Source organism: Ceratotherium simum, chromosome 3 (genome assembly GCF_057802395.1).
Source record: "Ceratotherium simum simum isolate JZ-2026a chromosome 3, ASM5780239v1, whole genome shotgun sequence".
Taxonomy (NCBI): domain Eukaryota; kingdom Metazoa; phylum Chordata; class Mammalia; order Perissodactyla; family Rhinocerotidae; genus Ceratotherium; species Ceratotherium simum.
Genome location: NC_141902.1, coordinates 86,035,771 through 86,048,148, shown reverse-complemented (window position 1 = coordinate 86,048,148; position 12,378 = coordinate 86,035,771). Strand labels below are relative to the sequence as shown.

At 38.6% G+C, this 12,378-nt stretch overlaps 1 protein-coding gene across 4 annotated transcripts in view; it reads left to right on the top strand.

Moving 5' to 3' along the window:
• MCTP2 (multiple C2 and transmembrane domain containing 2) overlaps nt 1-12,378 on the top strand; it is a 232,977-nt gene that overhangs the window by 115,643 nt on the left and 104,956 nt on the right. For all 4 annotated transcript variants that reach the window (XM_087428888.1, XM_087428886.1, XM_087428887.1 and 1 more), the window contains 2 exons: nt 9-195; nt 2,503-2,596. In XM_087428888.1, the coding sequence (XP_087285014.1) occupies nt 9-195; nt 2,503-2,596 (281 nt within the window). The remainder of the gene's footprint in view (nt 1-8; nt 196-2,502; nt 2,597-12,378) is intronic.

Genomic DNA, 12,378 nt, shown 5'->3' with positions numbered 1-12,378 from the left:
TTTTCCAGGTGTAAAGTGGATATCGCGGCGCTCCCTCTGAAGCAAGCCAACTGCTTGGAGCTGCCGCTGGAGAGCTGCCTGGGGGCTCTGCTGATGTTGATCACACTCACTCCCTGTGCGGGGGTCTCCGTCTCCGATCTGTGTGTGTGCCCCTTGGCAGACCCCAGCGAAAGAAAGCAGATTGAGCAGCGATACGTGAGTGCTTTGCCTATTACGCTGCTCCCACCTCCCCTCGCCACCGCTTTTAAGTTAAAACAAAGTCTATGATTGAAACACTGCATAAAAAGAGATCTTTGTTCAAAGTTTAATGGTATATCTCATAAAACAAGACATCAGACCTAGAGGTTAATGCATTAGTGAGAAGGTGAAGGTAGATTACAGTTTGCCTTGCTATATTAAAAGCCAAAGAAGGTATTTTGAATTTTTAGCTTTTAGGAACTCTGGGGAAAATTGAAATCCTCAAAGAGGCGAACTACTGTTGAGATGTCTGCATATGTAAATAGGAATTTTAACATGTGTTCACAAAAATAGCATTTTTTTTTTTACCAACCATTAATATTTGCAATGTTATACTTTTCCAGAACCTCTTAGGATCAAGTGAGAAAATGCTTGTGTCTTACAAAGCAAAGCCTAAGTCTAGGCAGACACAGAGACTGTTATTCTGTCCACCCTGGATAATAACACCAGTTTGTGATTTTTGCCTAAGTAGTCACAGTGTGCTTAAAAGTCCACTCAGCATTTTTAAATCAGATGGCTTTGTCCTCTTCATTTATTTTTTGTACTTTGGCTTTACAGCTGTCTTTATTTGAATTCTGTTTTTATCCCATCTTGTTTGTAAATCAATACATTTATTTTATTGCCACACACGAAAGGCATGTTTTAGGAAAGTGGCGTGAAAATGAGGCAAAGATGAATCCCTATTTAATGAGAATGTTATTCTCAGCATAAACTTTAGTGCCTCCAAAATTCTTCACTGTGCAGGTGTATCGATTAATTGAATAATTCTGTATCTTTGGGAGTAGGAAACTTAGCCACACATTTATTGTCAACACAGATTTTGCATGCGAGGTTGGCACATTCTAAAGAAGTTTCAACAAATTCCACCATTCATATTCTCTGTGATGACTTTAGTTAGCAAATGAAAATGTGACGGTGAAAAATTAAGCTTTTTCCCAAACTTTCCCATGGATAAATTGCAAAATTTACCAAATTCATGAGGAATGTCATGTATTTATAAGGTGACATTAGATAAGATCGTAATGACTGCTTTGAATAATGCCTCAGGATTTGAGGAGTACTAATTGAAGAGAGGTTTGAAGAGGCTAACAAAATAGAAATATCAAGTGTTTTTTTCAGCTAGTGACCTGGCTAGCGTGTGAGAGGGAAGGAAGGCTGTGTTACAAGACACAAGTTCCAGCCCCCTTGATTTGTTTTTTAGGTTGTAATAATAGATAATCTTCAAAGGCATTCCCACCTCTACGTTGTAGAAGTGTTTTATTTCAAATGTTTTCATCTTAGCTTAAATACTAGTTTTTTTTTTTTTTAATGTTGAAAATACAGAGCTGAAACAATTTTCAAAAATTCTTAGCAATGGTGCATATTAGGTTAGGCAAACCTTACCTGTTATTAAGCTTTTGTTTTTCTCTCCTGAAATGCCTAAATAATAAGGATTTTACTATCCTTCCATAAATCTCTAGGGTCGGATTATCACAGATTTTTAGTGATCTAATGATGGCGGAAATACTATATCCAAAGGTTTGAAAGCAACATCTTTTTCAGCAGAAGCGTTCTGGAGGCATGCGAAGAGAGTTTATCTGCTTATCTCTTTCATGCACAATTTCTGAAGGATGCAGTGTGTATAGATATCTAAATATTGCTATACATGCATAAGAATTATCAGTGGATATATTCAAGCTTTGGCTCATGCAAACTAAAAATTAAAGTAAATATAAATACCAGGTGATACTAGATGCTCAATCTCTAATATAATGAGCTGGCTAAAACATGGACCAGAAAATTCACTCTATTTCCATCCCTCCTCTCTTTCTAGTGGTAACAAGTATCTATGAAGGGTCCAAGTTTAGTCCTCTGCTATCCATAAAGTTTGCACTAACTAGGTCGGAATTATGTTGCCTTTTGGGTGGTTTAAAAGTCTCATTAAAGAGAAAGAAGGGGAAAGAGAGAATGAATGTAGTTCCATACACATTTTCCCAGTGGGATATCTGTGCTATCACCAGGGGGCGATGTTAAAAGTAGATTGCATGTGCTTTGTAATTTGTTTATTTTGAAGCTGTAGTTAATTAATTCTCAGTCACTTCTAATCTGGTTGCTGTAAATGCCTAACTGTCCTGTTGACTGATATAATGCCTTTTGGAACTTTTCTAAGCATTACATGAGAAAAGTGAGGATAAATCTAGAATGTACTTCCTGTAGGGCTTGATGGTATTAAATAGTATATTAGAACACTATTTTCATTTGTGATCTACTTTTCTTCCCCTCCAGTGCTTACAGAACTCCCTGAAAGATATGAAGGACATCGGCATTTTACAAGTGAAAGTTTTAAAGGCAGTCGATCTCTTAGCAGCTGATTTCTCAGGTATAAAACATTTTCATTTTTAAATCATTTTTGCTTTTATATATTTCCTGCTTTGAAATGATCTTTTGGCAAAGCAACATGTTTTCATAAGTAGAAGCATGTGTGCAGCGATCGTGGTCTTTCCAGTAGAGTAACAGAAGAATAAAAGATGCAGACAAGCAGTTTTTTCATTTAATGAAGATTTTTCACAAAATTGTTTTCAAATAATTTTACTATGATTAGATAATGTACTAGACGATTGGCTTTCAAAGATATTGGTGGTTAATTAGTGTCACAACTTCTTTATTTTTAAATTAATTTGTTGATAAAGCTTTTCTACAGTACCTCAAAGGACAGATTCGACTCCTTGCCTTCGCTCCCTCTCAGTGCTCTGTGCTGACAGTGTTTCATTCTTCATAGTATAGACCACGTGATTCCTAAATCTGAGTGTGAGAGCCAACCTGGCTGGCACTTCTCTGTAACAGTAACCGAAGTCTTGGCCATGGACCACTTTGCAGTTGACGCTGTCTTATACAAAATTTTCTTGGTGCTTCACTATCTTGAACAAAGCATGTCTGCTTTGTCCTGAATTATGCTCGACTGTGACGAGAGGAATCCAGACATTCCAATGTCTGATCGGACGGCGAATCTCCACTTACTGCCAAATTACTCCCTTTTACTGACTAACAATATAGACACTTGCATGACGTGCTATTTACCAAGTAAATTGATGGATACAAAGAATATTATACAGCATAGTTCTGTCTGTTGACACAGTATTGCATGTCAGTTTTTTAATCTCATACTTTTAGAATGTGGTCTTCTCTTTCTTCCACATAGAAACAATTACACTATATTTGTGTAACTTCTGAACTTCTGAGACTGAGTTTGAGGAAGCTTAAACTTTGGAAAAGAGAATTTTGATTTTAAGCACTTTATATTACAAAAATGATGGAAAATATAAACTTAGTTTAAAAAAAAAGGAGTTCTCCTCACCCTCCCTCAAAAAATGAACAGATAGAGATCACTACACTGTAAGCCCCTGAAATAAGGTGATCTCTGTCTTAAGGAAAAGGCCAGTGAAAAGATCCAAAAATGGTTTTTTGGCCAATATGAATATATAAATTCATCTCAGGGTTGTGAGGAAGATCAGCCCTGAGCTAACATCCACGCCAATCCTCCTCTTTTTGCTGAGGAAGACTGGCCCTGGGCTAACATCCGTGCCCACCTTCCTCCACTTTATGTGGGACGGACACAGCATGGCCTGACAAGTGGGGCGTCGAAGCCTGCCCGGGATCCGAACCTGGGCTGCCAGCAGCAGAGTGCACACACTTAACCACTATGCCACAGGGCCGGCCCCTCTTAATGATTACTTCTAATGATTACTTCTAATATTCATTAATTTAGTTGTAAATGTTTATAGTCTCATATTGATTTAGAAATTTTCCTTTTAAAACTTATAGTTTATGAAAATACTTAATTCAAACATTTAATGTATGCCTTTGACATGAGTAATTTTGTTGTCACTCAAGTGCATTTAGAGTTATCTACCAGTTTTCCAGAGCAAATATTTTTACTTCCATCTAAGTGTTTAGATTCAGCACTTTTTGAATCTGATTGCTGATGTTTCAGGAGATGTTGTCTCCAGCCCCAAGAACCCATTTATGGCTTCGAGCAGTATTTTCGAAAATTCTTTCTGTAGTTGTATATTTTGTGATCTCCAGGCACTAATTGCAATGCATTAAAAGTTTCTTTAAAGGCTTATTTATGACTGCATCCATTTGTGGAAACACTTTTTTAAAACCTAGTTTTTTTACCCATTCTATCAGGTGACTTTCATAAAGCCCCCAAACTAGTTTTTTGGAGGTTGTTTCAGGCCAATGTATCTTCTCCAAAGAGTACTTTGACTGTTAAAGTGAATAGGAGAGGAACCTGAAAAATGGGAGTCTTGGTAAAGACCACAATATAAACAAAACCCTCTTTTCAGAAGAGTGATTTTGGGGGAAAATGTTGGTGTCATTTTCTTTATATTCAAGATATTCAGTAGATAGTTTTGGCATGGATGAAGGTGAGTACCAAAGGATTCTGGTAACGAAAAGCAGTGGTTAGAAATCAAATAATGCTGTGTGCTTTGACTAAATGCCCTGGTGTTTTACTATCTCTGTATTATTTATGAGAAAATTATCACTCTTCTGAATTGAAGCAAAGATCCTTGTCATTAGCTAAACATGTCTTTAGACCGTATTGATATTTATTTTTAGAATCAAATTTCACAGTCTATGTTCTTTATAGGTTGGCAGGCTCCTATGTGAATCCTCCAGTCTGTTCCCAACAGGAATATTGCTTTAGGGCAACAAAGCGGACCTAATCCAGAGAATAGTAACTTTTCTAAGTGAAAAAAGAAATGGATTCAGATGGCGGTGAGGTAGCAGTAGGGATGTAGTTAATACCTCCAAGAGGTTTGTGATCATATCCTATGGGGGAATCACACATTATTGTTGTTATTGTTACCAGTTCACTTGATACAGTAAACAGCGCCAACGTCACTTGATCGTGGATCGCAAGAGCTACCCGTAATTGCCAGTACCAGGACATTTAAGAAATAAGTAACTATTTATACCCCATGCCCAGCATTTTCCAGTCAGCCTTGCTGTATAAATGAGTGTTCCAGTGCAGTTGCTCAAGGAACAGAATATTCACCCCTGCAAATAAAAAAGAAATACATTTACTCTGAATAACCAGGGGCATTCTCAAAGAACGGTGGACGTTTTAGATAGAGTGCAAAAGGGAACTTTCCAACCTTCCTACTTTTCTTTCATTATAGATTTTTCGTTTTTGTTTTGTGGTAATTGATTGTTTCTTAAAAACAATACCAAATAACCATAATAACTGATGCTTCAAGTTTGTTTCACCTAAGATTCAGGGAACCTGGTAAGGCGAAGTCCATGAGGGCAGGTCTTGGCAGTGGTCCAAGTGGAGGTCACGGTTACAGTTTGCAGTATGCAGGGGCCTCATGTCCTAGAGGAGGAATGGATGCACTTGGTGAGCCCTGTTGTCAGTGGTTTGCCTATTTTAAAGTTATCTATATCTTTGCAAGTAACAATTAGAAAAAGAAAATCAGTCAACTGTGCCCCTGTGGTCAGAGTAGAAAGGATATTCCTCATTAGTGGTTCTTGAAATTATGATTATATAGTCATAAGATATTAAACTTTGGAAAAATTAAATCCTCATTACTTTCCTAGTATTTTAGGACATTGGAATAATATATGTATGTATTATATACATAATATATATATATACTACATATATACACATATACTATGGTGAATTTCTTTTCCATTAAAAATTTTAAAATATGTATTTTATATACAGAAAAATTAATGTATCCTTTCAAATATGTTAAAAGATATTAATAACCTAAATCTACGTATATTGCCAATAGTAAGATATTTGCAGAAGATAAAGGCACCAATGCTCTAATGTAAAAAAAGATATTTATTGTTTTTTCAATTAATTCATTATTTTATAAATATGCTTTTTATTGTGTGATTAAATCTATTCAGTATTAATAAATTTATATATAGCTTGGCATTTTTTATGTCTGACATTTGTATATAAGTGAGAAGACTTTTTGTTTTAAAGAATCTGAAGTAATCTGTCTTCTCATGTAGCCCATCCCTCTAAAAGTGGTGAAAGATATTTTAATGTTCTCTACAGCCAATATTAGATGTGGATAGCCTTAAGCAGTTATTCTAATAGAAGAGCCTGTCAGATATTTTTATTAAAGAGTTCGTCTCATAAACACCTTATGCCCAACGTAAGCTAAAATTTTTAAGAAATAGGTTATCCAGTCTGATGTCGTTACTTCTGTAGTAAACCAGGCCATAGCCTTGATTCACGAAACAGATGATAAATTGTGCTTGGAGACTCAAGGTGAGCAAAGCTGTTTGTAATGTTGAATGAGACCAACGTACTTCACTTAACTGCAGCTAGTCCTCAAACTCAGCTGTTTTGAGAACAAAGTGACCTGCGTTCTAATGATTAAGAGAGAGAGAGAAACGTTTTGTTCAGGACGAAGCTGAGAAATGGGCAGTGCAACAGGCTCTCTCTCCACAGTAGAAGCTCAGAGAGAAGGGTGCTGCATCTTCTGCTGTGCCAGGGGCACGTCAGATTCATGAAGTGACGGTGCTGGAAAAGAAAAAACAAAAACAGCGGAGTTTATTTCATAGACTATGAAAAGATAATGAAGTAGACAATAGATAAATAGAAAATTGTTCGAGAACTGAAATATTTTCTGGTCCGAATTGTATTTCAGCACAAATGACAACACTTACCTTACCCGTTGAGAGATCAACCAGTGAAGACTAGGAAACTGTTTACTGCAGTTCAGCGCATATACGGAGAATTGTTCTGGGTAGCCTTATTATAACTGATGGAATATTGTGAGGAGGCTGCTGGAATTGTAACATGTCGGAGTTACTTCGGCATATCATTGCTGAAACCATTATGGTCACCGTTTGCCTAACGCACCTGCCAGAATCCAACACCTGGGCAATGACTCTTCTCTTATATTCTTAGAATCAAAATGTGGGTTTCGTACATCTTCCTCCCTGTTCAGTAAGCTTTCTCTTTATTAATTTTGTTCTTTAAAATAATTCTTATATATTGACACCCTTTCCCCTGAGGAATCTTCCAGTGGCAAGACTGGTTATTCTGTAGTCTCCTTCTGCTTTATTCCTCCATCCTCTTACCACTACCAAGATGCTCCTGCCCATTAAGAATTCTGGCATAAAATAGAGGAGATAGAAACTTAGGAGAGTTTTCTTTACTTCACCACGCCAACAGTAGCAAGAGCAAGCAAAGCAGTGTTGCAAGCCGTCCTCTGTGTGGGATGATAGTAAGTAATATAACAACATAATGTAGTATACGTTTCAATATCCCTTCTTTTTGCAGCATGATCCTGTTTAATTTTTCATGTTCCTATCATTGTAGTAATCTGTATGTCATGATGAGAAGCTGGGGGATTATCAGGAGGCAATGAAGCAACAAAACTAGAAATACCATCTTTACTCACAACTTGGAGTTACTTTTTCTTGAGGATTTTTCTTTCGTCCTTGTAACTTTTTGGCACTTTTTTGCCATACAAATCCCACTCATCAAATGCAAAAAGTTTCCCAATGTATCTAGATCTTGACTTCTTGGCAGTAAGGTTGTCACTGGGACCCTTTGTCTGTTTCCAATGTTAACAAGACAACTACCAAGTTAATATAATCTTAAAATATCTTTCAGAGGAATGGAAAAGACAATGTTTTCAAACAAGAAAAAAATGTGGGTTATTGTGAAGTAGGCTTGTTTGATAAATAAGCATGTTAGGAAGCAAAACAGTGCCTGATCCAGGAGAACAAAGATACGTTTAATTCCCTAACTCCCTGCTTCTCTCCAGGGAGCCCAGTATAGCTTCCCAACTGCTTTTTAAGTTTGTTTCGACTTAAAGTCAACTTGGTGGTAGATCTAGTGATCTTCCAGAAATAATCGCTGAGCACCTACTGTAGATCAGACACACCCCTAGGAAGCTTATGATCGCTTCATTCTTCCTGCTCTGCTGCAGAATGCCAGTAGAGGGCGGTGTGTACCATTGAAGTGGATGAGGACCTTGTTCAAAATCAGTTGGCATTTGCAGTTTGCTGGTTCCTTGGCAGTGCCATTAGGAGGAGCTCTTGGTCTGTTCCACACACATAGTTTATTCCCATGACTGTAATGAAGGTCTCCATTCTTTCATTAAGCACAACAACCCATTGCAAGTGACTGTAACTCATGCCTTAAGTAAATCAATGTTCAGTTCAAAGATTTATTCACTGAAGATGAAAATTAGATGTTATTTTTTTGCCCTTTGTTTTTATGCTAGTTGCCTCTCATTTTAATCCCTATATATTATGGTACAGAAGATGTATAGAAACAGAGACCCATGTGTAAATCTTGGTTCTACCACATACTGGCCTTGGGTCCACTCTATAAGCCTCCATTTCCTCATGGGTATTTTGAGGGTTAAATTAAAACCTAAATGAACACACCTGACACATATTACATGTTCAATAAATGCTATTTCCATTCTTTATTAAATTTATTTTATTAGAGAATAGTTGATATGGGGAATTTCACAGGTTATTGTCTTGATATTTTGTTCATAATTTCCCTGATTTTAAATAAAGTTGGAAATACCAGCATTGCTAATCACTTTTAGCTTTTCAACCACTTTTAGAAATCTATAATTACTATACTATATGTTTTTTTCTTTTTGTTTCTGTTTCTATTGCCTGATAAAAGTGAAGAAAAAAATATGCTTTATGGTAGGAAAATTCTCACACTTAAACCAGTTTAGTGCTTGCATTCTCATTCTGATAATCTGGATAGTAGTTTTATCAATGTAAAATACTTTTGTGGGCTCATCAATTTTTTTGTTATACGTAAAAGTACTATTCTGAGAAACCGTTGACCAAAATCCGACATTTTGATCCCATGTTACGGAGTAGAAATATTTCAGCCATATGCTATAATACTGACTTTTGAGGAGCTGCTGTAAATTATAACACTGACCCTGAGTTTTTTGTTTTTGTTTGTTTGAAACATAAAACTACTTGTCTCGGAAGAGAAATAGTCCTATAGTTATTGTTCCCTGGAAATTTTAAATCACGTGTCCGTTTTCTGGTTTGTTTTCATTGTCTGTTTTTTCTGAAACTGTATCCATACCAATACCTTTCCTCTTAAAGGTGCCCTATCTTCAAAGGATGACTGTAATTGCCATTTCTCGAAAGCTGAGCAGTCATGATTGAATGCTTTTAATTTTCATGAGAACCTGATGGATAGCTGAGCCCAAATCAAGACCAACTTTTTAAAAACACATCAAAAACTACATAAATCTGTCTTTGGCAGGCCATCTGCTTTAACAGTCTGCCAAAGAACACGGTCTCTAGTCAATGTAAAATTTGGGAGTATATAGAAGATTGAGCAGTTTGTGACTTACTGGCACCTTGAGAGTGAATGAATTCAGTCCATTTGCGTTGTTCTATGAATTAACAAAGCAATCACTTCAATCTTCCTGGTCGACTGCTTAGTAATAACTTGATTTGTTCAGCATACGTACCTCCTCTGTGTGAGAGCCTGTGGTAGACCCTGGTGACATGTGGGGAATGGAATTGGTCCCTGCCCTCACATGAAGTGACTAAACCAGCAGCATCTTGCTAAGGTCAAGAACAGAGTGCCAAGGGTCATTAAAGGGACACCTGACTGGTTTTCCTGCAGAAAGTGGTGTTTTAGCTGAGATGTCAGGGATGACAGCAGACGTGAAGGAAAAGCATTTTAAAATGAGGGAACAGCATGTTCCAAAGCTTGCAGGGCTTTTCCAAGGTCTGGAAGAAAGCAAGTGAGAATAGAGGACAGAGCAAGGGGGCCCTGAGGGGAGAGGAAGCCAGTGTCTTAGGTGGGACTGGATTATATAGGAACAGATGGGCCAGGTGAAGAAATCAGGGGACTATTTAAGTAGGGGAGTGATATGACTGATATGAACTTATAAAAGTTTATGCTGGTGGCTGTGAGGAGCAGGGGTTTTGAGGGGGCAAGAGTGAGAAAGGGGAGATGTGAGGCAAATTCAGTGGATGATGGTGTTTATGGAACTTGAGTGGTGACTGGGGAATGAAGTTTGAAGAAGGAAAAATTCTTATGTCACTAGTTCTTGGTCTATGTGCTAGAATATTAGAACATCAGAAATTTAGTTACATAACAGATTAGCAAACTTAAGTCCTTCTCTTCCTTTGCTGACCTCTCAGGCCTAATGTAGACCTGTCTGCTCATTGCTCTGGACGTCTGCCACAGCCAAGTGAGCAGGGCCCCACCTGTGTGGCCATAGAGGCCATTGTTTGGATTAGAGAAGCTTGCAACCTGATCGGGAAGGCAGGACATACTTGAAAATTTAGGCCCAGGGTGAATAGAGATCAATGTCTCTTCTTCTTTTAAAATCTATCTCAGCTCTTAGCTCAGTGCTTTCCACATTGTAGGGAATCATAAAGTATTTGTTGAACAAAGGAACATCATACAGTGAGGCATTATAATACCCAAACTAATGACCACAGGAGTCAGGGGCAGGGGGTGGGGGCTCCCTGGAGCCTAAGGTTGTAGAGAAAGTTCCATGAAGATGATGCATCTTGAACTAGGCCTTGGAGGTTAGTTGGCCTTTGTATTTTTGGAAAGAAGGTGTTTGGGGGAGCAGGGAGAGCCATTCCACATGCAGAGTAGGAAGCATGACTGATCCCCATACCTCTGTGTGCTGGTTAGAGTTGGGGGATAGACATGCCAACCTCGATAAAGGGTTTGGGAATAGAGGATAGATCAGGATGGATTGTGTGGGATAAGTTGTCAGAGAGCACAGATTTTCAGAATGAGCATTAGAGTTGGCTCCAGTATATGATAGTAAGGTTTATAAGCAAATGGTTGGAAATAAGGCATGAAGGGAGAGTTTCTGGAAGTCTAGTCTGGCATGGCCCTGTTGGTCCCTCACCTTCCCAGCCTGTCTGAGCTGTCAGGCTCCACACTTACCTTCAGTAATTATCTTCTAGAAATCCTTCTTCTAATCCTGCCCCTTGTATTGACAGTCTCTGGTGGCTCCTAGCTGCTGGATGAGTAAAAAGAAATGAAATCAAATGATGAAAAGTACTGGTCATGGCCTTTAAGGCTTCAAGCCAGTCTCTGCATTTATCCACCCATATCTCATATTTCCTGGTTGCCACTATTTAGCTGTGTATATCTCTGTGTGTGTGTCTGTTTTTCTGTCTGTCTGTCTATCTTCTTAATAAATTTAAGGCTCTGATCTGTCCCTATCTCCTCAAGGAGGACCTACCCATTTCTGCTAGCCAAATCGACCCCTTCTTAAACCTTGTTTAAGATTCACCTCCACTATGAAATCTTTCTGGACTTTAACCAACCAAATTAAATTTGTGTGAACTTTAGTTTCCTCATCTGCAAATGGCACAAGCATTCCTCACCTCAGAGAGTTGATGTGAGGGTTAAATGAGAACCTGCATAAAGCATGGTTTCTTGCCCAGAGTCAGAAGACCATGGCTCCCTCCAGCCAACATCCATCACTGGGAGCTAGGAATTTCCCTGCTGCCCTGTCTCACTGGGCCATGGCACTCTTGACGGGGGGTGGTAGGGGGCATGCATACGTATGTGCCTGCATTGGGCCCCTTAAATTAAGTTTGTTGGTGCTGTTGAGTTGATTCTGATTCCTAGCGACCCTGGGTACAGCAGAACAGAACCCTCCCCGGTATTTTTGCACCATCCTCTCAGCTTCCAGTGCTGTATCAAACAATGCTCCTCTGCTATTCATGGGGTTTTCATGGCTAGTTTTGTCAGAAGTGGGTGGCCAGGTCCTTCTTCCTAGTCTGTCTTAGTCTGGAAGCTCTGCTGAAACCTGTCCACCATGGGTGACCCTGCTGGTATTTGAAATATCAGTGGCATAGCTTTCAGCATCACAGCAACACGCAGCCACCACAGTATGACAGCTGACAGAAAGGTGGTGTGGTTCCCTGACTGAGAAACGAGCCCAGGCCGTGGCGGTGAGAGCGCCAAATCAGAATCTTAACCATTAGACCACCAGGGCTGGCTCTTAAATGAAATACAGGGCTAAATGTGGAACAGAATTGTACAAATGTGGAATGTAAGAGAAGTAAGGAAAATATACAGCTGAAGATCAGAAATGAGAGCAACGCAGCTGCTGGCAGGGAGTGTGAGGAAAGTTTTCGTTGAAAAGG